A 26,395-nucleotide genomic window follows, 5' to 3' on the forward strand; every position below is an offset into this window, starting at 1 on the left:
TCTGCATAAGAAGCCCCCGGCCCTGCTGCTTGTCTGGGAGACTGGGTCGGGGTCACGGGAGGACGGGGGGAGACGTGCGGGAGATGTTTGGGGGCTGCCTTCCGTCCTCGCTGACTCTGCCACGTCTGGCAGCTGTCTGCTCGGCAGAAGCCTTGTCACTGTGTTCCTATTAAGGATGCAGGCATTTCCCTGGAAATTGTACTCATCGTTCCCAGTGGGCTCCGTGGCCGTGTGGGCCCTGCCGGCTTCTAGCATCTGAGCAGCATCCCGTGGGCTCAAGGGCTGTGGCAATCTTACAGGGCCCTGAAAGGCCCATGTTCCCCCGGCGGGCAGGGCACGGCCCCCTCCTCAGGCCAGCAGAGGCAAAGGGCGGAGGGGCCCCTCCGCTCAGCACTGCCCTGCCTTGTCGGACAGGTGTCATGGGGGGAGGCCAGGGCACAGCCCGCCGACTCCCCGAGAGAGTAGCCTGCGTGGAGCAGTGGCCCCTCTGGAAGGGACAGAGGCTTCCTCGGGGAGAGAACCACAGAAGGCCCACCACAGTTGGAAGTGACCAGGGAGGTAGAGCTGGGAGAGTCTCCGGAGTAGGCCTGAACTGCCAGCCTGACCCAGCCTGGCCTCCTTGCTGGCCATCTGCTGGGAATGCTCCTCAGCGGCCCGGGAGGCTGGGGGCAGGGCGCCTAGCCCAGCCGATCCGAGCTGAAGCCGACAGGCAGCTCCGAAGGCAGGGCCTCCCCTGCCTGGCCCCTGCTCAGTGGCCTGACCCCAGACTCCGGTTGCCTTACCACCGCCCCCAGCAGGATGTGGGCCTCTGCCTCATAGAGCTTAACGCTGAGTGGTGGCGTTCCTGGGCTTCTGTTCATGCCCGGTCCTGAATCAGGGGTCAGGGTCAGAGCTGCTCAGTATCCAAGGACACAGGACCCCTTACTTGAGATGGGCACAGTGGCAGGGGTCAGGGGAACAGGAGGGTCCTGCGCCCTGGTGGGTAAGGTCTGGGCCAGGAAGTGGGAGGTGGGAAGGGGACCAGCCCTACGTCTCCTTCCTGCCTGTGGGGACCAACAAGCACCCCCTCACTCAGAGCCTCAGCTTCCCCATGGCTCAGGTGGGACTGACCTCTCATTCTGGCCTCCAAGGGCTGTTGGGGGCATAAAATGAGCTAATTCTGTGAACTCAGCCCTGAATCCCTTCCGAGTATCAAGGCAGGTTTCCTGTCTTCCTAAAGCTTGTCACACCCTGGGCTTAGAGCCTCACCAGGCACGCAGGCGGGCGGGTCCCCTCGAGGTGCCCCCCAGACCAGCTCTGAGAAGTGCCATTAGAGCGTGGGCCCCGGAGAGGCACGGTCAGGCTGTCAAGGGAGCCTCGAGCCCCTCGTTTTCTGGGGAGGCTCTGAGAGATGACCCCGAGACATTTTGCGTTCCCCGACTCCGTGCACAGCAAAGATGGACTGCTTCCACCTGCCAACAAGGGGATGGGGCTGAGCCGGCCCAGAGTGTCCCGGGGCTGTGTAGGTGCCCCCATTCCAGTTCACATCACTCCTCACATCTGTTCCTTCTCTCCACTCACCCCCAAATCTATGCCCACACTTGACACCTTGACTGCTGTAGTGGGCACTTGAATCTGCTTTCCATAAATGAGCCGGAGCCATCTTTCTGTCATGGTTCCACATCCCCCACTGCTCTTTGAATAGAACTGGAACCCTTCTCACTACCTGAATGGCTCTGTGGTCTGGCCTCAGGGGCCCTCTCTCCCTGCCCAGTCCTTGGAACGCATGTCACTGCCTCTGACCCCAGGATGTTTGCACATGCTGCTTTCTTTGCCAGGAGCACCATCCCGGCTTTGCTGAGCTAACTCCTTCTCATTTCTTATCTCTGAGACGAAATGCCACCTCTTTAGGGGGCCCACCAAGCCTCACCAGGGCAGATTCACCATGAATATGCCCTCTAGGTTCCCTGCCAGTTCCTCAAGGTCTTCATCAGCATCGTCGTGATCGTAAAGCTGGTTTTGTGACTTCTGAGTGTCCCTCTCTACCTCCTGACAGAGGGCCAGCTCCGGGCTGGTTCACTGCCGCATCCCAAATGCTAACATAGTGCTGGACATGCAATGGGACCAATAGCTTCCTCCCGTGGAGAAGGAGGGGTGTGCTGGGTACTTGCCGAGGTCCGTGGAGAAGGAGAGGCCAGGCCAGGCGATTCTGGCCCCCAGGGGGTGCTGGGCTCCATGAAAGGCCAGGGTGGCTCAGTATGAGAAGTCCCATTTCAAATCTGTAAGGGGCTCATTGCTGGGCTGGGGGCTGTCTGTGTGGCAGGATGGACATCTACATACCAAAGCTCACACGTGGGGAAAAAGGCAGCTTTCATTAGTTCTTATATCTGATGCCCCCCTCACTCCAGAATAGAAGGGAAAATGGGACCCTGCCCATGGGAGGTGGCTCAGGCTCTTCGCGTTCCGAAGGCCTTAGGGGGCAGGGTCAGGTCTTAAAGCTGAAGCTGCTCTGACAAAATACCTCAGGCTGGTCACTTAAACGGCACACGTTAATGTCTCCCTGCTCTGGAGGCTGAAGTCCAAGGTCAAGGGGTCAGCTGATTGGGTTCCTAGTGAGGGCTCTCTTCCTCGCTTGAGGACAGCCTCCTTGCTGTGTCCTCACGTGGTAGTGAGAGAGCGAGCGAGGGAGCTCTCTGGGGTCTCTTCCTGTAGGGGCACTGATCTGATCATGGGGACCCCCACCCTTATGACATCATGTAACCCTACCTGCCTCTCGAATGCCCCACCTCCAAATTGCACTATGTTGGGAGTAGTGAATCTGGGGGAGACACGATTCAGTCCACAGCAGGGCTGTTCACCCCCTGCCCCGCCTCCCCATGGCCTAGCCACCCTGCATCTGTGCACATCTGTCCCAGCATGCTCTGCCCTGGGCAGTGACCCTCCAGACTGAGGCCCTGCAGCTGGGGTCAGTCGGGGTTTGTTCTCTCTTCTGTGGCCAAGCAACATCTGCCTCCTCTCCTGCAGTCCACCACCCCCTGGGCTCCCTCTGAGGCCCAGTAGTGCCCCCCCACCCAGCCCCAGACCAACCCACAAGCCAGCCCCCAACTATCCTGCCCACCGTCCCTGGATCCCCGAAGTATAGCTGGGAGCTGCATTCCATTTGGGCCCTCTGAAGCCACCCCTTCTCAATATGAACCAGTCCCCTCCCAGGTCCCAGATAGCAGAACCAAGCTCTCTCTACTTTTGGCTTCTTCCCAAATATCGGGGCTGTTTTTACTCTCCCTGCCCTGTCCCCCCAACTCGAGACATAGACTGGGGGTCAGGCGTGGAAGGAGTACAGTGAAACCTAGCCATCCCGCCCGACCTTTCTCTGCCTCCTCCTCCCTCTTGCCCCCTCCAGCTGCAGCGGGACCTCCCCGTGTCACCACCTTCTTCGCTTCTACACCATGACTTTCGGTCAAAGGCTGTGAGTCAAGTTGGCCAGGCTTGCCCGTGAGATAAAGCAATACTTGGGAGATAAAAAACCCTTTCTCTCTCTCCTCTTTTTTAAAGATTTCATTTATTTATTTGACAGAGAGAGAGCACAAGCAGGGGGAGAGGGAGAAGCAGACTCACCGCTGAGCGGGAGCCCGATGCGGGGCTCAATCCCAGGACCCTGGGATCATGACCTGAGCCGAAGGCACACACTTAACTGACTGAGCCACCCAGGTGCCCCCCCCCCTTTTTAGGTTTTATTTATTTACTCAACAGAGAGAGAGAGAGAAACTTTCTCTTAAGAAAAACTGGCTTTTAGAGCTATTGTCTTACTGTGGACTAAAAAATCGAGTTTGAACCTCAAAGCTGGGCAAGGGTGTCTGTGTGTAGGGGTGTGCACCCTGCCCCCCCATGACTTCATGGGGAGCTACAGGCAGTCTGATTTAGTGTGGTGACAAATACGGCGTCTTACTGTTTTCGCCAGCACCGATCCTTTGCACACATGGGGAAATTCAGTGCTCACAAAACTTCATGAGACCGGGACTGTGAAGCCTATTTTACGGAGGGCACGGCACAGCGTGGGTGAGTCGGCAGGGCCTCCCCTGGGCCCTACCTTGTCAGCGGCAGGTGGTCCTTGGGCCTGTGGTTCCTGCTGACACCTCCCCGGTTGTCTTTCAGGTCAACGAAATCTATCATGACGAGTCCTTGGGGGCCCACATCAATGTCGTCCTGGTGCGGATAATCCTGCTGAGCTACGGGAAGGTGAGTGAGCTGCGGGTGTCTTCCTGACGCTGCAGAGCCCCTGTTCCCTGTGGGATGAAGGGCGCCCTCCAGCGAGGCACGGGCGTCTTCTGAAGGCCAAAGCCTCGGTGCCTGTCCCCAGCTGCCCCTGTGGTACCTGAAAGAAACAAGGAACTTGTGCGCCACCCCCATATTCCTGACCCCCTTTCGCCTCACCTCTTGTTGTAAAACGTAGGTTTTCTTGTTCAGGTGTGGGGCGGCCAGCCTCTCAAGAGATGACGGCCATAGAAAAGATGGCTTGTCGCCCACACGGGACCACACAGGGTGAGCGGCTGTAGGACTGGCTGGCGTGAATAGTTCCTGTGGGCTCTGGGCCACAGTTGGCGAGTCCCCGCCCAGGGTGACTGGAGCGTGAGAGCCCCTTGAGGGAGGTGGCTGGGGGTGTGGACTCTGAATTCGCTGGTTTGCATTTGAAAAGCATGCTCCAGAGCCAGTAGCTTAGTATCTCTAGGAGTTGGCTAACCCCAGGAGGGGCAGTCCCTCCAGGGTCAGCATGGCCCCAGGTGTCAAAGCATCAGAAACATGCGCTTACTTGGGCCCTCACCTCGCCTCCCGCCCACCTCTGCTACCCGAGTCCTCCCGTCCTTAGCTTCTCTGTCCTCTGTGTCGCGTCTGCCCTAACTGGGCTCTCTTGCCCTTCCTACCTCCACTTGCTGTCAGACTTGGAGCTGTCGTTCCTAGCAGCATGTGGGGATCTGTGCAGCAGGAGGAGAAAGACCCTGGAGACAGTGACCTGAAAGCTAAGGGGGTACAGAGAAAGGAGGGGTGGTGAGAAAGGAAGGAGCTCTGTGCCGGGCGGCTCAGAAGGACCTTACTCGTGTTAGCTCACTCGGTCCAAGGGCAGATGGGGAGCTGGAGCTAGGATGATCCCCATTTCACAGATAAGAACACTGAGGCTTAAAGCAGCTTGGTGGTGTGCTGGGTGAGTGGACAGTGTCATTTGGCTCCTCGGGAGTTGGGCTTCTCACCTTCGCAGCCGAATTCCAGAATCCGTGGTCCGACTTCACTCACTATGTACAAAATCAGTCATCAGACATGGTAATTAGGTACAGGGTTAAACTCCTCTGCTCAGAGACAGAGGATCTCAGTCTCCAAAAATAAAATCCAACTGCACACAACTTACAAGGCCCGTGGTCTAAAAAACGGCAACGAAGGGTTCCTACGGCTGGGTGACTCCAGGAATAGCGGACCTTGAGCCCACTGTCTTTACCAGGAAGCCTGTCGCTCCAAAGTAGAAGTGGCCACAGTGAGGACACCAGTCATGGTCCTTTGTGCTCCCCACAGAGAACATAAAATACATCAAAGCAGACTGTGAGGACAAGGGAGAAATTGATGAAAACCTAACCGCGGGAATTTTTTATACTCTTTTCAAGACCTTTAACAGATTACATTTTAAAAGGCATAGAAGTTTCGAATAATATAATAATAATGTATGGTGTTAAATTAGCAGTTATATCATTTTTTCTTTGCCCTACAGAAATATATGCCTTCTTTTTGAAGAATCATAGAACGCTTGAAAATTACAAAAGCACTTTAGGTTATAAAGAAAATTGCAGTGAATTTTCTACAGCTAAAACTGTTTGGGCTATATTCTCTGACTCAGTACCCTAAAATAGGGTGAAGGGAAGGGATATATTAACAAAAAAAAAAATCCAATGTCTTTTTTTTTTTAAGATTTTGTTTATTTATTTGAGAGAGAGATAACGAGAGAGAACATGAGCGATGGGGAGGGGCAGAGGGAGAAGCAGACTCCCCACTGAGCAAGGAACCCAAAGCGGGGCTCCATCCCAGGACCCTGGGATCATGACTGAGTTGAAGGCAGACGCTTACCTGACTGAGCCACCCAGGTGCCCCAAATCCAATGTCTTTAAACATTTGAAAAACAACCAGCTAGGAAGGAGACTATGAGCATTGCAATTACTTGGAACACTAATGAAAATGATAGTACTAGAGCTCAAAACCTACGGGGTGTGGCCAAAGCTGTATTCAGAGGCAAATTTGCAGGTGCTTCCCAAGACTGCACAAGAGAGAATGAATACACACTAACCCTGCACTGAACTCAGTAATGTTAACACAAATGTCAACAAGAACCACAAACCAAAAACCTAGGGGGGACAAAAATAAGGAAATAAGTTTCAGAAAAGCAGAAATGAAAAAAATTAGGACATAGAAATAACTGACCCAATCAAGAAGAGAGCTTTGGCCAAAGCAAAACTCTGGCATATGAATCTAGAAAAGGAGAGAGAGGGGAAGACAAACCGAAAGATTAGGAAGGGCATGCATAATGTAGCCTACACGAGGATGCTTATTGGGCAGGAGAGGAGGCATTTGGGGAAGTTGCCACACTAGGCAGCTGCTAGACCCATTCAGGCCCAGTCCCGTCCCCTCCGGAGGCTCAGAGTAGTGGAGGAGGGGATGCATACACTCACCTCCGGCTATAGGAGGGTTTGGGGAGGTGTGGACACAATTATATCTCCCACCCCTTCCCTTTACCCCTGGAGGAGGGCAATGGGAAACTTCAGGTCGGCCCTGGAGGTAGAAAGAGGATAGCCACAGATTGGTCTGGGCACCAGGTGGCAGCTTGCGTCCCCTCTGCCGCCCCTCCCTCCAGTTGCCCCTTCATATAAGTTCAAAAGAAAAATTTGGAAATTGTGCACCGTTCATTGCTTACCTGTGCTGGCAAAGCTCTGGCTCTCATTTAGCCTAAAAAGTGTTGATTTCCCAAGGAAGCAAAGCCTGGTTTATTTTAACCACGCCCTGGCGGGCTCTGTGCTAAACTGTCCCCACCCAAGGCCATTTCTTCTTGTGGTTCTTCTTCTCCCCTTCACTGCTGCGGGCCTGTAGATGCTCGGTGTGACCCCAGTGTGCCATCTGCAGAAGAGTCAGACCCTGAAGGTGGACAGAGATCCTGGCAAATCAAGGATTTCCTGGGAAATGAGAATATTTCAAAGCCGACTCCAGAGAATATAGCCCAAACAGTTTTAGCTGTAGAAAATTCACTGCAATTTTCTTTATAACCTAAAGTGCTTTTGTAATTTTCAAGCATTCTATGATTCCTCAAAAAGAAGGCATGTATAAAACATGATAATAAGTCCCATAACCATGGTGGGAGCTCAAGTTCTCTAGCATTTTCAAAGTTCTCTGAAAATTACCTCTAAATTGAGAGTCAGATTGTCTATTTTTGCAGTGCATTCTTATTCATTTCTAAGGAATTATTAAGCAAGGATAATAGAACACCATAGAAATTGTTTCAGAGCGTATACATATATATATTCTGACATCCACCTAATTTATTTTTATAGCCAGTGTGATTCCTATACTCAAAGCTGCCAAAGGTAACATGTCCAAGACAGTGTACAGACCTGTTTTCCTTCTAAAAATAGATGTAAAAAATCCTGAGGCTTTAAGAGCTTAATTCAATAACGCATAAAATGAAACTCCCACCACGATAAAATAGGGTTTATCCTTGGAATAAGGCGATCATTGGCTTATCAGGAAGTCTGTTCATACAGTTCATCACATCAGTTTGCCGAATGACGAAAGCTCCTCATCTAATACATAATTCACGAAGGGTTTCTGTGTGCCAAGCTCTGTGCTGGGCCACTGAGGTGGTCCCCAGCCTCCAGACCTGCTTCTAGAGCAGAGGTACAGACAAGGAAACGATTATAAGAGGGGGTCAGAGACTCGTGGGGACAAAGGTGGGGCAGGCAGGCCTCACGGGGTCAGGTCAAGCGACTGGAAGGGAGTAAAGGGAGAAGAACCAGCACAGGGATGTTTCCAGGACCCGATGTACATTTCTAAGACAATGCTGGACTCCTGTATGTAGAATGGGGGGTGGGAGCCTGGCTGGGGAGGGTGCGGGCGCCGTTGAAGGGGGGACAGCTGTGGGCTATACTGAGACCACGACCACAGGCTGGAGTAAGGAAGGCAGACAAAAGAGAGCTCTGGGGGGTGTCTCGGTGGCTCAGTCAGTTAAGCGTCTGCCTTCAGCTCAGGTCATGATCCCAGGGCCTGGGATGGGGTCCTGCATCAGGCTCCCTGCTCTGCAGGTAGCCTGCTTCTTCCTCCCCCTCTCCCTCTCCCCCTGCTTGTGCTCTCTCTCTGTCAAATAAATAAATAAAATCTTTAAAAAAAAAAGAGAGAGAGAGAAAAGAAAAGAAAAGAAAAAACTTTGGTAGGAGGCCAAGTCTGGAGGGCATGGGTACTGAGTGGATGGATGAAGGTGGAGAGATGCTGGGCCCAGGCCTTGGGCAGCCTGGTGCATGATGATGCCGACCCCTGAGATGGAGAACACAGGAGGAGAAGCAGAGTGTCGGGGAGAAAGGCAATGAGTTCAGTTGAGATGTGTTGTGTTTGAGGTGCCCAGTGCCATCCCAGTAAATACAGCCAGGAAGAGCCTGGCATGGGGGTCTGGAGCTTCGAGAGAAGAGCTGAGCATTGCTCGCAAAGGCACCAGTGGTGGGGGGTGGGAGGCACAGAGAAGTATGCTGAGTGGGGGGCAGCTAAGAAAGAGCCCCAGGAGCCCCTAATGCTGAAGGCACCACTGGGGCAAGGGGCATGATCAGTTGCATAGGAGCTGAGAGAGGATCTCCTGGTATTCAAAAATCTGTGGAAACAGATGGTAACATGACAACCAAGATTTTATTTAAAGGTGGAGAAAGAAGCACATGTCCCCAAAGGCGTTCTGCCTAGCTAATTCTTAGGATGTTCATAGATGTTCACACAGGAAAATAGAGGGATTCCACAGTCGAATGAGTCTGGGAAAGGCTTGTAAAAGCACATGGAACAAGCATTCCTGACAGCAGAATTTCTCAGAGGCTTTAGGACAGAAACATCCCTGGTGCATCTTAAGAGATGGATCAGGACACATGGTTTCTCAAACCTGTTTCTCAATGGAACCCTTCTCCTCCTGGAGCCAGTGTTCTACAGCACTCACTTTGGGAAATGCTGCCCGTCTGGAGGCAGTCACAGTAAAGTCGGCAACAAGAAGGTGACTTTGTTACTGAGGTTCTGCAAATTCTTGAAGGTGTCTTTATGACATGGAGCCAACATGGGAAAAGAACAGATAAAACCGTAAAAATTGTTTGCTGATGATTGTGTGCCTGGAAAACCCAGAAGGATCCGCTGTAAAGCTTTTAGAGTTAATAAAGAAGCTTGGTGAATTGGCCAAATATAATTATTTTTTTAAACACTTTTTTAAAAAGATAGATTGATTTGACCGAGAGAGAGAGAGAGAGAGAAAGAGCATGAGCAGAGGGCACAGGGAGAAACAGACTACCCCCCTGAGCAGGGAGCCTGATGCAGGACTCGATCCCAGGACCCTGGGATCATGACCTGAGCTGAAGGCAGATGCTTAATCGACTGAGCCACCCAGGTGCCCCCAAATATAAGATAATTCTATAAAAATCACTAATTATTTCATGAACCCACAGGCCCTAGTAGTCAAAAATATAAAATACCTGGCCTCATCCTAACAAGATACATGTAGGACCTTTCGTAAGAAAATTGCTCATTGTTACTGGAAGGAAAGATATAGAAATGAGAGAAGACTGGGGACAGTAGAGGTATCGATTTTTCCCAAATTAATAATTGGAACTTGGATGAAATGATTCCAAGATTCATCTGGAAGCCTAAGAAGCCAGTCAAGACTGGCTGGGAAAACCTTGAAAGCTAAGCAAATAGAGATTTACTCCAGACATCTTGTGAAGTGAAAAAAATTAAAATCATACCATATCTGCATAAGCACGAACAGATCAATTGAACAAGCTCCGTAGCTCTGAAAACACACTTCCTGTAGATACCTTGTGATAAATGTAAGTGAAATGGTTATTAAGTGTCATAAATCAATGTAGGACTGATACACATTTCATATATTGTAAATTAAATATAACATATGATAAATACAGGCCAATAACACATTCCACGACTTAAACCACAAAGATCAAGAAGAAAACATTGGTTGCCAAGGGCTCCCTAAGCCTAAGTACAAGAGAAGGAACTGGAAAGGGGAAGACAGATATATTTGAATACTGAAAATATAAAGCTTCTGTCAAGAAACAATTAAAAGACAAAGCCCAAGCATGAAAAACACTTGCAATATGGCAAAGATATCCTAATATGTGAAGAGCTCTTACCAATCATAGGAGAAAGAGAATTGGCAGGAGATATCACAGTACGCAGAAGAAAAATACAAATGGCCAAAAATAAGGGGGAAAATATTTAATTGTACTATGAAATAAATAAAACCGTTTACCACTTTTAAAGCATTAAGGTGTTAAGATTAGAAAGGGATTTAACTGCTGGTTTGGGCGGATGAAGCGATAACGCTTTTCCGATATGTATATAAATGCGTATGTATTTCTAGAAGGAAATGTGACAATATTCACCACTGCCCTTAAAAAGGTTCTTCGTGTCTGCCCCCATTCATGCCTTTCTGTGACTCTATCCCAAAGCAGTTGTCAGAGCTGTGGACAAAGGTTTAGGAAGAAGACGAAGGCCATGGCCTCATTTCTGAGTATAAACAATGGGAGAAAATTTGAACTGTCCACTCATAGGGGTCTAGTTAAATAAACTCTAATATGTCTATGTGGTAGAATATGGGGCCACCAGGAAATCCCATTTCCAAAGCATCCTAAAGAGCACTGGGGAATGGTTACAGCCCAAAGTTAACTTTGTTTGCTTTTTGAAAAAAGGAGCCTATAACTTACAGTAAGATCTTAGTGTTGTGTCCAAGTATCTATAGAGAAGGGCCTGGAAGGAATACATCGAAGGTAACTAATACTTCTCTCTGGGCGGTAGGCCATGGACTCTTATTTTCCGCTTTGCACTTTACTGAATTTTCTTAGTATATCATGATAAGCATGTTTCATTTAAAATAGTGCATTTTTAATTATGAAGAAATGGTTTACATTTTTTTTAAAGCATTTAAAACTGGTAGAGTCCAAGTAATCCCGTTTAACTGAATGCGCCCGATTAGGGTCTCGAGTGGTATGCCGCAGGGCTCTGACATGTCAACATTTCACTCCTGATTTGAAGGAGGACATAGAAGGGACTTCCTGCGTTCACTTGCACCTCCTCTCTGTGGTGGCTTGGGGGCAGGGGCAAGGGTCTGCGTCCTTCTGCTCTCAGGGTCACGGTCTTCCCTTCCTGTGGTTGGGCTCAGGGACCTGCCACTTGCAGGCCTGGGGCCCTCTGAGCGAGCCGTCTGGGCTGGAATGCGGCTGCCACAGGTGTGCGGCTTCACCTGCAGGTGAGGCCAAATCGCCCCATGGCCGAGGCCAGTCTGGCCTCCCCTTCCATGCCGCCTCGTGGGAAGGGGTTCTTCCTTGCCAGGACCATGTGGGTACCCCCTCCCCCGAGTCTCCCAGAGGCAGAGTGGGGAATAAGGGGAGGGGGCATGGACCCCATTGTCAGGCTGCAGCTTGATCTTCCCAGGGACGTATGGGGACGTGGGCAGACCACAACTGGCAAGGTGGGTGGCTGGAGCTCCCCTGGGCAGTAGGGCAGCCTCAGCGAGACCAGGACTAGTACAGTGGAAACCGAGAGGGGCACGGGGAGACCAATGCTCCTCCCAGCCCCCCTGACTTCATGCTGGGAAGGAGTTTAGGAATTAGAAGGGAGAATCTGGAGTATGCATGCTTCAGAGCTAAATCCAGGGAGCGCCCACTGTACCCAGCCACGGGCTCAGCAGGCTGGCCTCAGACCTCTGCTGATGACACTGGAAGAGTCAGGATAGAGAGCATAGCAGGATGTGGGGCCTGCCCATCCCCAGTCCCGGGCCCCTGGGGATCCAGCTGGGCTGCCCGGTCTCCTGTAAGCAAAGCTCACCCCACGCTCTGCCCACCTTGTCCTGCCCCACCCTGCCTGTCCCCTGGAAGCCCCAGGTCAGGCCCGTGAGGCTGTGGTGGAGGCCTCTGGGAGAGGCCAGTGCCCATCGTGTGCCCTGGGGGATTCCAGAAAGTTACAGGGCCTGACTGATGCTCGGTCCTCCTTGAGCTTCCACGATGTGGCTCTCGATTTCCTGAGGGAGGACACACCGCAGCAGGGCAGGTGGGGAGATAGTAGAGTTAGGAGGACACGGCTGGCCAACCACAGGGGGGCTGGCGCTGCACCCATGCCCCGACGTGAAGGGACTGGGGGGAGGCCCCAGCTGTTGGTCCAGTGTTGCTGGGCACAGAGCATTAGGAACCCAGGGGCCGCGCAGCGTGCCCAGCTGTGGGTTCTGGTCGATTGACGTGAGCACAGTCACGGGCCACGGGACTCAGGAGCCACGGCTACGGGAAAGCAGGGCCCTTCCCACCGACCTGGAGCCTCAGCCAACACAGGAAAGTGACCATCCGTGAAGAGCGGCTGTAGGACCGAGGTCGCTGAGCCAGACACACAGAACTCCCCAGCCCCGAAGGTCCATCACTGACCAATACTCCTGGAAAATACATTTAAAAGGAATTATTAGAAAAGGAAAATGTGACAAAACCAAGATCTACAAAAAGACCAGCCCAGACTTTTTATTATCAAGTTCCGTTCACATACAATCACACCATCAGATTGCTAGAAAACTTTCTCGTTTCGGCACTTACCTCGTTGGGGACGGTTAACGGGGTGTGTCCGCCAGTCGCAGACCCTGCTCTGCACAGCCACCAGGGCGAGGCCCTGTTCGGAGGTCTCTGCAGGGCATCGTGGGAGCAGGAAGAGCAGGTCGATCCAGGGTCCTGCGTGCTTTCCAGGAGTGGAGCGTGAGCTCCCCATGAAGTCACAAATGAAACATCATTTCAGAGTTTCCTTCAAGGGGAGCACCTTGAAGGAAATCGAGCAGGGGGTGGCCCCGGATGCAGTGGCCGGGCCGATGACCGCCCAGCCGGGGTCTGAGGAATGAGAGGCCCAGCATTTGTGTCGGAGGGAATGAGGTCTGCTCGTTCAGGGAGAAATTGGGCAGGGCTTCTAGACTGGGGGTCTGGAGATGGAGTTTGGCTCATCTGCAGGTGCATTCTGGTGAGCTGCTCTTCAGGAAACTCGTGTTTCCTGTCAAGGAGGGAGAACCCCATCCCTGGATGGGCTTAAGCATCAGGCAAGCCAAGATGATGGTAGCTGGGACCCCTGTGAGGAGAGGGGATGGAGCGGTGCCCCCCAAGATCTGGGGGTTCTCGGCTGGGGCTATGAGGCCAAGACAGACTCGGGGCAGAAAGCGGCCCACATATTCAGATCCTGCTGTTCATTCCAAATTGTGATGGGAATAGACCAGCTCCCCCGAGCCTGTCCCCAGACCCCACAAGGCTCCAGAGGGGATAAAGTCGGTAGCATTTACACGAGTGACATGTTGTTTGTCTTCCAGCTCATGAGAAGCCTCTGAGTTATCTCAAGTTTTTCCTAAAACAACATTTTTCTCCATTTTTTAAAAAAGAAGAAGAAGAAGAAGAAAAGAGATTATCTTATTTTATACAATATGCCATCAACCAGGGAGCAGAACATCAGCAACACTTGAGGGTTGCATAGCAACTGGCTTTTCAATTGATTTTTTTGAGAAGGCACCGAAGCTACTGAACTGTTCTCATTTTAAATATTTCCTAGGATGATGGAAATCAAAGCAAATGGAAATCAGAGACCTGGGGACAATCAGAGAAGAACATAAGGTATCTGGTCGTGAAAGACCCAAGTCAAGACCAAGTGTGGAGCGCTCAAAGGAATTTTTCAGCGTTGGAGGGGAAAGTCTAAGAAATTCTGGCTGTGGAACCCTTAGTGGGAGGCAAGAGAAGAGAGTGCTGGGGGCGAGGGGGTCTGTGTCCCAGGGCCTAGTGCCACCATCCCTCTTACTGCGTGTCCTTGGCCAGTGCTCACCGGTGCTGGACCTCGGCTGCCCTATGTGTATGAGAGGTTTGGGAGCACCTCAGGGACAGTCCCCAGTCTCCCCAGAGTCTGGGTCCCATGCCCCAACTTAATGGTGGTTGGCCCCTATCATCTCGGCCTACCTCCCGAGCCGGACCTCCCAGGGTCCAGAGAAGCACGGGGATTCGCAGGGGCTGGGCCCCATCCCTCGGAGGCCTGCCATGGCTAAGCCTGGGAAGGTTTGTGCTGAGAATCCCATGCTGGCAGCTTGGCGTTCTCTGGAAATAGCTTCCCAGCCTCTGGGAAGATGTCTGGAGCATGTCTTCATGGTATGGGAGTCCCAGGCAGAGAAAGAAGGGGCTCGCCTTCTGGCCTCAGGCCTTTTGCTCGTCCTGGATGCCCCTCATGATGAGCTCTGAGCTCACTTCACCCACACAGAGCATCCGTGGGGCAGGCGCACGGCCACCCCCACCTGACAGTGAGGATCATTGCTACCACAGCGACGGACAAGGAACATTGGTAGGTGCCGACCGTCACCGGCAGAAGCCCCTGTGCTCCTGGCTCTGCGCTGTGGTTGTACCCATTCTGCAGATGGGGAGCTCAGCGCAGTGAGGTAACTTGCCCGAGAACACACGTGGAGGAGAGATGAGCAGGTCTCCAACCTCAGGACTCTCGTACTGCCCAGGTGAGCCCCACCTGTCACCTGCCCGTGCCCTGGCGAGCTGCTGGGCAGGTTTGGGGTCCAGGGGGCTGCACCAGCATGGCCGCCCCACGGCTGGGTGCCATTCCAGGCTGTTAGACCGACCTCCAAGCTACTGGGCCTTGACGGGAGGAGGGAAGAACATGAATCATTCAGTTCATTCAAGGGCAGACAATGGAAGTGTCAGAGGGCAGTGACTGGAACAGAACTTCTGAACAGGTCTTAACTGGCGTGTGTAGGGTGGGACCCCAGAGCTTGCTTTGGCCTTCAAAGTCCCCTTTGCCCTGTGCCTGCCTGGGCTCAGATGCGGGCCCGGCATCGGGTGTCCTGCCAGCCGGCCCAGCCCTGCCGTTCTTGTGGCCGCAGCGCCACCTGGTGGCCACCTCGGGGCCCCGCCCTTCCTTTCCCGTCCTTCCAGACCCACGTCCACCCCGGTGTAGCAGTGAGACTTGGGGCTGTTCAGTTGGCCCTGATGCAGTTCCTCCTCCGGATAAGAACAGCACCTGTATCTTAGGGCAATTGTACCGCCTACCTTAGGCGCTACCTATAAACCCGGAGCTACCACCCAGCTCCCCCCGCCCCGGGCTGCAGAAATGCCCCTTCCACAGTGAACACGGTGTGACCACCACTCTGCTGCAATTCACTCTGTGCAGCTGGTGCCCGCGGCTCCCCCCGGGGGAGGAGCGTCCCATCTGCGAGGTCCTGGGCCACGCATGGTCCCTGTCCCTGCACAGGTGGGAACAGGCGAGGTGTACCAACAGGTTTTCCTAAAGAAACCCATGCAGAGGCGAGCAGGCGGCCAAGAGACAGGTGCCGTGAGGGCTGGGAGGAACGCAGGTGATCTAAGCCAGCTGGGTATGAGAAGCTTTCTTAATTGCAACGGGCAACTCTCTCTGGCACTTTGGCACTTTGGAAGGAGATCCAGATGGGAGAAATAGAGGCTTCCTCTCCTCGCTGGGAAGAGAGTCACAGCTCACAGCTCCATGGCAAAGACAGGGCAGGGTCCACGGGGCCCTGCAGAGTGGGGCCGATCAGAGGGCTGTCGGTGTGACTGGGTAGCAGAGATGGGGGTCAGGCTGCAGCAGGAAGAACCGTCAGAGTCCCAGTGAGCCACAGGGGCTGGCCCAGACCCCTGTGCTGGGGTCTCCCTGCTCGTCTGCTTGGATGTCTGTCTGCCAGGAGCCCCCGAAGCTCTGGGAGCCTGTGGGAAGTCCAGGTGGCTCTCAGGACCTGAGAGGAGCAGGTGGAGGAAAGGCTAAATCTGGGGTGCAGGAGGCAGAAGCACATGGGAGGTGGTTTTGGGGGCGTCGCCTCCAGGAAAAACCTGCTTCAAGCTGTTTAGTCCTTTTGAACCTCTGCTCCTCTGGCCTTACTCTGGTCCCAGGCCCAGCCGTGCTCAGGGGTGGGCAGAGCACTTGGACTGACCCCCAGGGGCTGCACCCGGATAAGCGCAAGAGCGCCCCAAAGCAAAACTGCCAAGCTCTTACCAAGCAAGCAAGCCGGGCAGGAAAAGACAATCCCTTGACTCTGTCCCCAGGCGCTGTGGACCCCACACTTCCCCTGCAAGCTCGCAGTCCTCTCCTCACACGTCCTGTGTAGGCCCCCTCGCCACCTTCCACCAGAGCCAGAAGCCCCCTCCTCCCCTACCTGCCAGCCCCCACACCTCCCCTGCTCATCTCCTGCCACACTATGATCTGGACCCTGCTGATAGGGCACCAGCAATGCCCCCCTCCTGTGTCCCCTCCCTTCTCAATGTCCCGGGGGCCCTGTGCCTGCCAAGGGGCACAGGTCACTGTCAGCTCATAGGCTGGCCCCTGCGTACCCACACTCTCCTGAATGCTCCAGACCCAGCAAGGATGAGGATCCCGGTCCTAGGTTCCTTTGTGCACATCTTAGATGGGCCAGAGCCCTGAGAAAGTTGGGACATGGGCAGAGACATAGGATGTACGAGCCCCTCTGCCTCTTGGGTGACTGAGAGCTGACGTCACCCTCCTCCTCCATCTCTCAGAGTCCCATCTGGGCCGCTCGCTCCCAGAGCCCAGCACACGGCCAGAGTTTTCTGAGATCTGCCTCCCCAGGACCACTCCGTCCTGGTGCAGCCCTTTTCCAGCCCTTCTCTCTGCCCCTCTCCCCGGGGAGTGTCCTCAGAGCCCAGACAACCTCTGCTCTGGCCCCTGTAGCCCAGGCCCCGTGGGACCTGAGAACGCACGTGGCAGGCTGCCTTCTTGCAATGGGCAGAGACAAGGCGAGAGCAAAACGCAAATCAATATTTCAATAAATCATCCTGCTGCAGTGGCAAAATCACTCCGGTTGCCAGAGGGGCTGGGCGGCTGGGCTGAACCATAGGAATCTCTGGGAGGAAGAAGGCGCTTGCTGGTTCCTCCGGGGCCAGTGGAGAAGGGCGTGTTGGGGCTGTCTGCCTGAGGACCTTTATTCCGGGGTTCTCAACCCGGTGACCTGGGGGATGTGTTTTGTTTTGTCCACATAACTGACTTTAAGCGGGGTCAACATTTACTAGGAGGTGGGCTTACTTCGGAAGACCCAGATTCGAAGATTGGCCCAAGAAATCCAATCTGGCCCCATTTCTGCATACCCACGGTAGCGGGGTGCTGGGTGCTGTCACCCTGACAACTGTGTAGGGGCTTCTGGCTTTGCTAGCGTCTTCACTTACCACTGATCGACCCCCACCTTCTTTATCATGGCGAGGAAATATTTCTGCGTACCCTTACCCCTTTCTCAATGGGCAACACAAAAGATAGATTTGTTTTTCTCATAACCAACCTGCCTCACCCCTGTTGGTGTTTGGGGCTTCAACACCCTCCCAGTACTTCCCACAAGCCCACCTCCTGAGCACTCTGGACTGTGCCCCCAACCCCCACTCGCTCTCAGCCTCTTTCAGCCTGGCTCCTGCCTTTGATTCTGTCCTTGACCTCGTGGTCCTTTTCCTGCTCTCTGGCCCTGAAACAGGTGTATCCTTCTGGCTGGACTTTGGACTCCTCCTCAAAGATGTGGCCAGAGCTCTTCTCCCACTGGTGTGGGGCACACCAGCTGGACCCCGGAGACCAGCCACTGCCCTTGACTGGGGTTCCCGTGGTTTCCCCAAGGAAGGAGTGCGTTGCTCAAGACTCTCATAGCATGTGACGATAACACAACTCAAACTGACCTTGACGGGAGAGGTTGCCTGACACACATGAATGAGATGCATCTCTGGGACAGGCAGCCTCTAGGAGGGCCCCTGTGACCCCACCTCTTGGTATTCACAGCCTGGCATAGTCCCCTCCCCTTGAGCGTGGGCAGGACCGAGATTCCCTTCTGAAGTAGACTATGTAGCCCACCAGGGCCTTGGAGGGAACCAGCCTAGAATTAGCCCAACACATGGAACTCTAAGGACCCTGAGGGCAGGCCAGCCCATCATGGGCAATGACCTCCTGACATGTGGGCTGGTAGACATAGCCCTGGAGGAAACAGAGCTCCTTCTATGGGAGGTGGCCCAGCAAGGCTGCTCAGCTGCTCTGTGGGCTTGGTGAGTGGGGAGGTCGCACTCCAGTGGGGGCTCTGTGGCCATCCTAGATCGAGTGCCCATTGGTGGCCTGGTGATCTCCCTCTGATCTAGACTCGGGCTGGCAATCTTCAGCTCAGTGGGTACGAGCACAGGCCCCAAATTCTAACACCAACTCACATCCGCCCACAAGAGTCTTTTCCTTCTCCTTCCACCCAGAGCTAATTCCCTAGAAAGGGGGTCCTCCCACCTGATTCCTTCTTCGGAGCTGCGACCTCTCTGGTTTTCTGGAGGCAGCTCCACCTGGCAGGGACTGGGGCTGACCTGCAGGCGTCTGGCTTAGATGGGACACAGCACGCTCCCTTCGTCCGGGCAGCGGAGGTTGTGCTACGGCCTTACGGCAGCAGATACTTATTTCCTGCTCCTGTTATGTGTTCGGCGTCTCTGTCGCTCAGGGCCTGGGTGAGAGAGCAGCTACCATCTCGACATTGCTGGGAGCGAGGAGCGATCTCTGCAGGGTCTCCTGTGGGCGGTTAAATACTCCGACCAGGAAGAGGCACTGGTCCCTTTTGCTCACAGCTCACTGGCCAGAGGTAGTCACACTCTCCTCCCGGTCCTGACTGGGGTGGTCACGCACCTCCCTTTCCCTGCTGCAGCTTCCCCTGGGCTGTCCATCTCTGTGCCTGTGTCCGGGTCCTGGTCATCACACCTCTCATTCCAGTCTGTGACTTCCTTCATTGGGACTCACTATGTCTCGTTATAATGAGCACTCTTCTCTCCCAGGTGCCTTGTGCTCGGGACTTGGGAATTGGTGCGCCATCTTGTAAGTCATTGACTTGGATAATGCATGAGAACCCTGGCAGTGAGCGGTCCGCCCTGGCCTTGAATCATTCTTCCTTCTTCTGGAACAGCCTGGCTTCCCAGCAATACCCTCTATCTACTCTTCACTACTTCTATACGTGAAAAGGAATATGTGGCTATGCTTGATGGATGTATTTGTGCCAGGGAAGAAACAGAACACATGTATACATGTGTACTAGGGAATGCATATCTCTACTTTATGGACAGATGGGTCCTGAAAGAGAAGAAGCACAAGCTCAGGACTCTTTGCATGGAGGGAGCTCTTCGGTGGTGGGAGTTCGTAGTGAGAGGAGCATACACACTGCCTGGTGTGAGGACAGCAGCGAGAAGAGGGAAGCGTGCCGCATAGGGGAGCCTTGCTGTGGGGACAATATGGCATATGTTTTGTTTGGGGAGGCAGTCTAGGGCAGGGCGTTGAATCTAGACTTCGGTTTTAGGCTTCCCAGCTGTGTGGCTAAGGGCAAGTTACTTGACCTCTCTGGGCCTCATTTTCCTGCCTCTCAGGGTGGTTGTGAGGACTGAATGAGAGAGGGAATGCCAACACCATGGTGCAGAGCGGGCTGCCGTGCTGCCCATCCCACAGCCAGCCCTGCTCTCGGGTATGAGTCATGATACAAATGGAACGTGGGGCTTCCAGTGGCTTCCCATCTGTGATTCCTGAGAGAATTATCGCTATGCCCCTGTTCTGTATGTGGGTCCTCTGCTCTATCTGCTGCAGTTTTTCTCCTCCATGGTGTTTGTGCTGTTGTCTGCAAGACCTTCAAACAGGGAGAAACAGGGCTCCTGTCCCCTTCTCTGGGCTTGCCCGCCACATTGGGAGTTCCGTCTCCCCTGCCCGGGACCCTGCCAGAACTGTGAGCTCTTCAGCATGAGGTCCGCGTTGCATTTGCCTCCTGCCCAGGGCCGCACAGAATAAGCCTGATAGACCACCGCAGGGGCCCCTGGAAGTGGGCTAGGCGGGATGGACTGTGTGAGGCCTCGGATGGCCTCGGAGCTTGGCTTCCACGTCTCATCTGAGAAGTGGACCATGGCTTCGTGTGGACACTCACACAGGTGTGTGTGCCTGGGGAGCCTTCCCTCCACTCAGAAGAGTGAGCCAAGTGGGAGGAGGGTCCTGAGGGGGACCAGACTCAGCGCCATGTGGACCAGGGCCCCAGCAGAGGGGGTCTGTGAGCACTACAGCTTGCTCAGCTCCCGTCCAGTCACCCGACGCTAACCCCTCACTTCCGTCTCTCCTGACCCCCCTCCCTCCCGCAGTCCATGAGCCTCATTGAGATCGGGAACCCCTCTCAGAGCCTGGAGAACGTCTGCCGCTGGGCTTACCTCCAGCAGAAGCCAGACACAGGTCACGATGAGTACCACGATCACGCCATCTTCCTCACGCGGCAGGACTTCGGGCCTTCGGGCATGCAAGGTGAGCCTCAGCTCTGCAGGGGCACAGAAAGGAGGGAAGCTGGGCATGAGCCACTGGCCCTTGCAAGGGTCCCCGGCAGCCTTGGTCCAGACTGGGGAGGGTGTCAGGGCAGAGAGAGGCTGTGGCCGCCTTAGCCAGTGAGGGGCTGCGTAAGTACTAGTGACCTCCCGGCTCATCGAAGACCACTGGGGCCTCTGCCATTTCCCCCAGGAAACTGCATCCCTCGGGGGGACAGCAAAGGTCAAAGGTGGTGAAATGGGTAGAGCCTGGGGCTGGCAGCCCCAAGACCAGACGGGATCCAAGGCAGAGTTGTTTGCTTCCCCCCATCTTTAAAAACCAAATTTGAATAAATTTTCCATCTTTAGAAGTTAAAGGATTTCAGTTAAAAATTCAAACTGTATAAAACTGACGGCTCTAAAAGGAGAAATTGACAAGGCCTACAATTATAATTGAAGATTTTAACATATTCTTAGTAAATGATAGAACAACAGATAAGAACATTGGTAAGGATACAGAAGACTTGAATGAAGAAACGACCTAATGAATTACAGAATACTACACCAAACAACTGAGGAATACACACTCTTGATGAGTGCAACACGAAACCATACCAAAGCAGACTAGGCGGGGCCGTAGGGAAATCTCAACAAAATACAGAAGATCGAAACCACACACTGGAAAAGAAAGATAACTCAAAAAACTGTGAATGCTTGAAAATTAAACAGTATACTCATCAGTAATCTGTGGTTCAAAGAAGTAACAGTAGAAATTAGAATATATTTTTAAACAAAATGATAACAACAATACTACATATCAAAACTTGTGGCTGTAGCTAATATAATGATTAAATTGTATTTATAACCGTATCAGTTTACCAGTCAACCACATCAACCAAAATGGCTAAACCGGATCAACCAATCAACCAAAAGGGCTGGAGAGTCAATCATAGAAACTTCTATCTCAAGAAATTCAAAAAAGAACAGCTAACTAAACTCAACAAAAGTGAAAGGAAGGAAATTATAAATGTAAGAGCAGGATTGTTGAAATGGAAAACAGTTGTAAAGAAAATCAGTAAAATCAAAATTTGGTTCTTTGAAAAACACGAATTAGAACCGGAATGCCCCCAGCCATGCTAGTTTAAAAAAAGAAAGGAAGAAAATACAGATTTACTAAGATTAGGAATATAAAAAGGATATAATTACAAATCTTACTTTAAAGAAAGGTAATAAGATAATGAGAAGGTATTTTGAACATCATTATGTTGAAAAATTTAGATGAAAGCTATAAATTCTTTGACAAAACATAAAATCTGGGGAAACAAAGGATCTGAGTAGTCTCATATCAACTAAAGATACTGACTTTATGATTAAAAGCCTCCCCTTCAAAGTAAACTCCAGAACTTGATCGCTTCACCAGAGAATTTTTCCTAATTTTTAAGGAAGAATAATATCAATCATACACAATCTCTCACAGAATGGAAAGAGAGGAACATTTTTCCAACTGATTTTATGAGACCTGCTAACATTAATACCAAAATCTGAGATGGACATTACAAAAACAAAGTTATAGGCCAATCTCTCCCATGAGTATATATACAAAATCCCAAATAAAATGTTAGCAAATCAAATCCAGTGCTATGCATAAAAAGCACTATAAGACAATGAATTTGGGCTTATCCTAGGAATGCAAGGTTTAACGTATGAAAATCAATCATTGTAATTCACCAAATTAATAGAACAAAGGAGAAAAAGAATCGTGGAATCATCTCAATTGATCAAGAAAAAGTATTTGACAAAAATTAATATCCATTTATGATCAAATGTCTTATTGAACTAGGAATAGAAGAAAATGTTCTAAATGTAATAAAGGATACTTACCAGAAAAAAAAAAAAAAAAAGCTCTAGCAAACATCATATATACTGGTGAAATGTTGAAAGGATTTCCTCTAGACCTGAGAATGGGTCAAGAATACTTGCTATCACCACTTCAATTCAACATTGTAGCAGAGGTCCCAGCCAGTGAAATAAGGCAAGAAAAAAATAAAAATAAGGGTCAGAAAGGAAGAAATCAAACTCTCATTTGAAAATAATATGCTGTGTACATAGAAAACCCAAAAGAATCTACAAATAAGTCATTAGCATTATTGAATAATTTCCTGCATATAATGTCAATATATAAAAATCAATTGAATTTCTGTATTCTAACAGCAAAAAAATAAAATTTGAAAACTAGTACCACTTAGAATAATAAAAGAATAAAAAATAGCAAACACCTAGGAATAAGTTTAACAAAAGGTATCCAAGATCTAGATCCCAAAACTGTAAAACACACGTACAGAAGTTATAAAAGACAAAATCAATGAAGCGGTGTGCCATGCTAATGGATAGGGAGACTCGCTATTGTAAAGAAATCAATTTTCTCCAAACTGACCTGCAAGAGAATGCAAGTGCACTCCAGAACAAGTTCAGATCCAGCAGAATAGTTGGAGATATCGACAAGTTGATTCTAATATTCATCCAGAAATTCAGTGGGCCAAGAGCAGTCAAGAACAATTGGAGAAGATGAGCAAAGTATTCAGTGCTCCCAGAAATACAGTAGTTGAAGAGTGTATTGTGATGTAAGGGTTGACAAATGAATCATGAGAACACAGAGTCCAGACTTGAACACACCCATGGATGGATGCTTGATTTATTGTGAAGTGGAGGGGAAAGATGGTCTTTTCAACAAATGGTTGAAATGGTCAAATGGTCAGATCAGGCAAATATCCAAATTGGGGCAAAAAATGAAGCTTGACATCCCTCCTTTTTTAATTTAATTTTTTTCATTGAGATATAATTGACATATGTCATTATATTAGTTTCAGGTGTGCAACATAATGATAGGATATATTGTGAAATGATCACCACAAGTCTAGTTAATATCCATCACCACACATTGTTACAAGGTTTTTTTCTTGTGCTTAGAACTTTTAAGATCTACTCTCCTAGCAACTTTGAAATACACAATACAGTATTATGAACTACTGTTTCCATGCTGTACATTACATCCTCAGATCTTATAACTAGAGGTTTGTACCTTTTCACCCCCTTCCCTCATTTTGCCCACCCCCTACCCACTGCTTCTGTATCTATGAGTTTGGCTTTATTTATTTATTTTTGGATCCCACATATAAGTGAGATCACAGGGTGTTTGTCATTCTCTGCCTGACTTATTTCAATTAGCATAATGCCCTCAAGTTCCGTCCATGTTGTTGTGAATGGCAGAATTTCCTTTTTATGGCTGAATAATATTCCAGTGTGTGTATACACCACATCTTCTTTATCCATTCATCCACTGATGGACACTTAGGTTGTTTCCACGTCTTGGCTATCATAAATAATGCTGCAATGAATATGGGGGCTGTAGATGGCTTTTTGAGTTAGTGCTTGTGTTTCCTTCAGATAAATATATAAATACCCCGAAGTAGAATTTCTGGATCATAGTTCTATAGTTAAAGATAGTTCTATTTTTAAATTTTTCGAGGAACCTCCATACTGTTTTCCACAGTGGCTGCACCAATTTGCATTCCCACCAACAAAGCACAAGGGTCCCAGTTCCACACCAACACTTGTTATTTCTTAGTCTTTTTGATACTAGCCATTCTAACAGGTGTGGAGTGATACCTCATTGTGTTTTTAACTTGCATTTCCTTGATGGTGAGTGATGTTGAGCATCTTTTCATGTACCTGTTGGCCATCTGGTTGTCTTCTTTGGAAATATGTCTATTCAGGTCCTCTACCCATTTTTAAATTGTGTTGTTTGTTTGTTTTTGCTATTGAGTTGTTTGAGTTCCTTATATATTTTGAATATTAACCCCTTATCAGATATACAATTTGTGAATATTTCCTCCTATTTTGAGAGAGGATGTCATGATTGGAGGCAGCAAGAAGGGGCTTCTGCGGTGCTGATACAATTATATTTCTTAACTGGGGAGAGCTACACAGGTGTGATCCTTTTGTGATGATTCACTTGTTGTATCCTATGACTTATGCATTTTTATGGATGTATATCATACTTCAAAAGAAAGAGCTTTAAAAAACCATATAAACTATATATTTAGAAGAGTGGACCCATTTTACCCCATTCCCATTTTCTACAGATAGTCATTTTTATTAGTTTCTGGTTGATCATTCTAGTGATCCTTTTTATAAAAATGAGTATACTTATATAATGTACATGCTCATCACACCCACCACTTCCTTCCATGAATTTTTATACCTACTGCCCTGCATCTTCCTCCACTCTTTTGACCTTTGGCTTCTCTCTGCTGCCCACTTGCTCATATCTGCATAACTAGGGAGACTTCCTGAGTGACCCTGACCAGAGGCCAGATCAGTTTATGTTAAAACATTTCTCTGGCACCGCAGCTGCCCCCTTTGCCACACAGATTGGCACCACAATAGGATTCAGGTGGGAACACAGAGTGGGACTCCTGATCCCACCGAGCTCAGAGTAAGGCTCCTGGTTGGTGTTGGTGTCTCTTCATTTGGAGGGGCTTCTAGCTCCCTGTCATAGCAGGAAGCCAGGTGACAAACAGTGCGCTCTGTCAGCACTTTTGTCCAGGTGAGAGCTCTAATGGGGAGCAGAACTGTTCCATAGGGAGAGAAACCACCGTAACGTCTATAGCAAGTGACCTCCTCCCCTGTTTCGAACTGTGAAAGCACAGCTAAGGATGGCCAGACATTTTTTTTTTTTAAATTTACACCATGAAAAAAAAAGTCAGACCAAGATGCAAAACAAAATCAGAGAACTGACTCTAGAGGAGACGGAGATAATTTAGAGACTGGAGAAGAACTTTTTTAAAAAAGTAATACTTCCCAGAATGTTTGAGAAGATACATCCCATAAACCCGGTGGCATGGGTTGCTAGGAAGAATTAGAGAACAGCAAAGAATCTTTATGAAACTAAAGATATAATGGGTAAAATAGAAAATTCAGAAGCTGAAATAAAAAGTCAAGGGCAGGGGCTCCTGGGTGGCTCAGTTGGTTAAGTGTCCAACTCTTGATTTCAGCTCAGGTCATGATCTTAGGGTCGTGATCTCAGGGTTGTGAGATCGAGCCCTGCTTCGGGCTCTGCGTTCATTGTGGAGTCTGCTTGAGATTCTCTCTCTCCCTCTCCTTTTGCTCCTCCCCCGGCTTGTGCATGCTCTCTAAATAAATAAATAAATAAATAAATAAATAAATAAAAGTAAAATCTTAAAAAAAGTCAAGGGCATCCAAAAAGATTAAAATAAGAGAACAAAGACATAGAGGCTCAACCCAAGAGGTACAATATCTATCTAATAAGATTTCCAGAAACAAAAGAGCAATAGCAAAATAAAATAAGCTGGAAGGGCATAAAGAAAAACATAAAGATACTTTTGCAAACCTTCAGATCATAAAGACCCATGTAATACGCTAGGTAGTGTGAATAGGCACATGCAGGCTTTGCATACAACGAACAAAGAGAAGATCTCAAAGTTTGGCTCTGGGACACTGATTCCAGAACAATCATCTTAAAATCTGCAGAGCAAAAAATACTTTAAGATACAGATTTGCCTGGGTGCCTGGGTGACTCGGTTGGTTAAGCGACTGCCTTCAGCTCAGGTCATGATCCTGGAGTCCCGGGATCAAGTCCCATATTGGGCTCCCTGCTTGGCGGGGAGTCTGCTTCTCCCTCTGACCCTCCCCCCTCTCATGCTATCTCTCTCTCTCTTTCTCATTCTCTCTCAAATAAATAAATTAAATCTTTTAAAAAAAAAGATACAGATTTTCCTGTTTATTACAAGGGGAAAAAGACAGTGGTTCGATTATGATGATTTTACAAACAA

The 26,395-nt window shown here is 50.2% G+C and overlaps 1 protein-coding gene across 3 annotated transcripts in view; it reads left to right on the forward strand.

Annotated features, from left to right (window-relative positions):
* Positions 1-26,395, forward strand: part of ADAMTS2 (ADAM metallopeptidase with thrombospondin type 1 motif 2) — a 217,408-nt gene that overhangs the window by 143,024 nt on the left and 47,989 nt on the right. For all 3 annotated transcript variants that reach the window (XM_036080139.2, XM_078067654.1, XM_078067655.1), the window contains exons 5-6: positions 4,132-4,215; positions 20,391-20,547. In XM_036080139.2, the coding sequence (XP_035936032.2) occupies positions 4,132-4,215; positions 20,391-20,547 (241 nt within the window). The remainder of the gene's footprint in view (positions 1-4,131; positions 4,216-20,390; positions 20,548-26,395) is intronic.

Source organism: Halichoerus grypus, chromosome 2, assembly GCF_964656455.1.
Source record: "Halichoerus grypus chromosome 2, mHalGry1.hap1.1, whole genome shotgun sequence".
NCBI classification, from domain to species: domain Eukaryota; kingdom Metazoa; phylum Chordata; class Mammalia; order Carnivora; family Phocidae; genus Halichoerus; species Halichoerus grypus.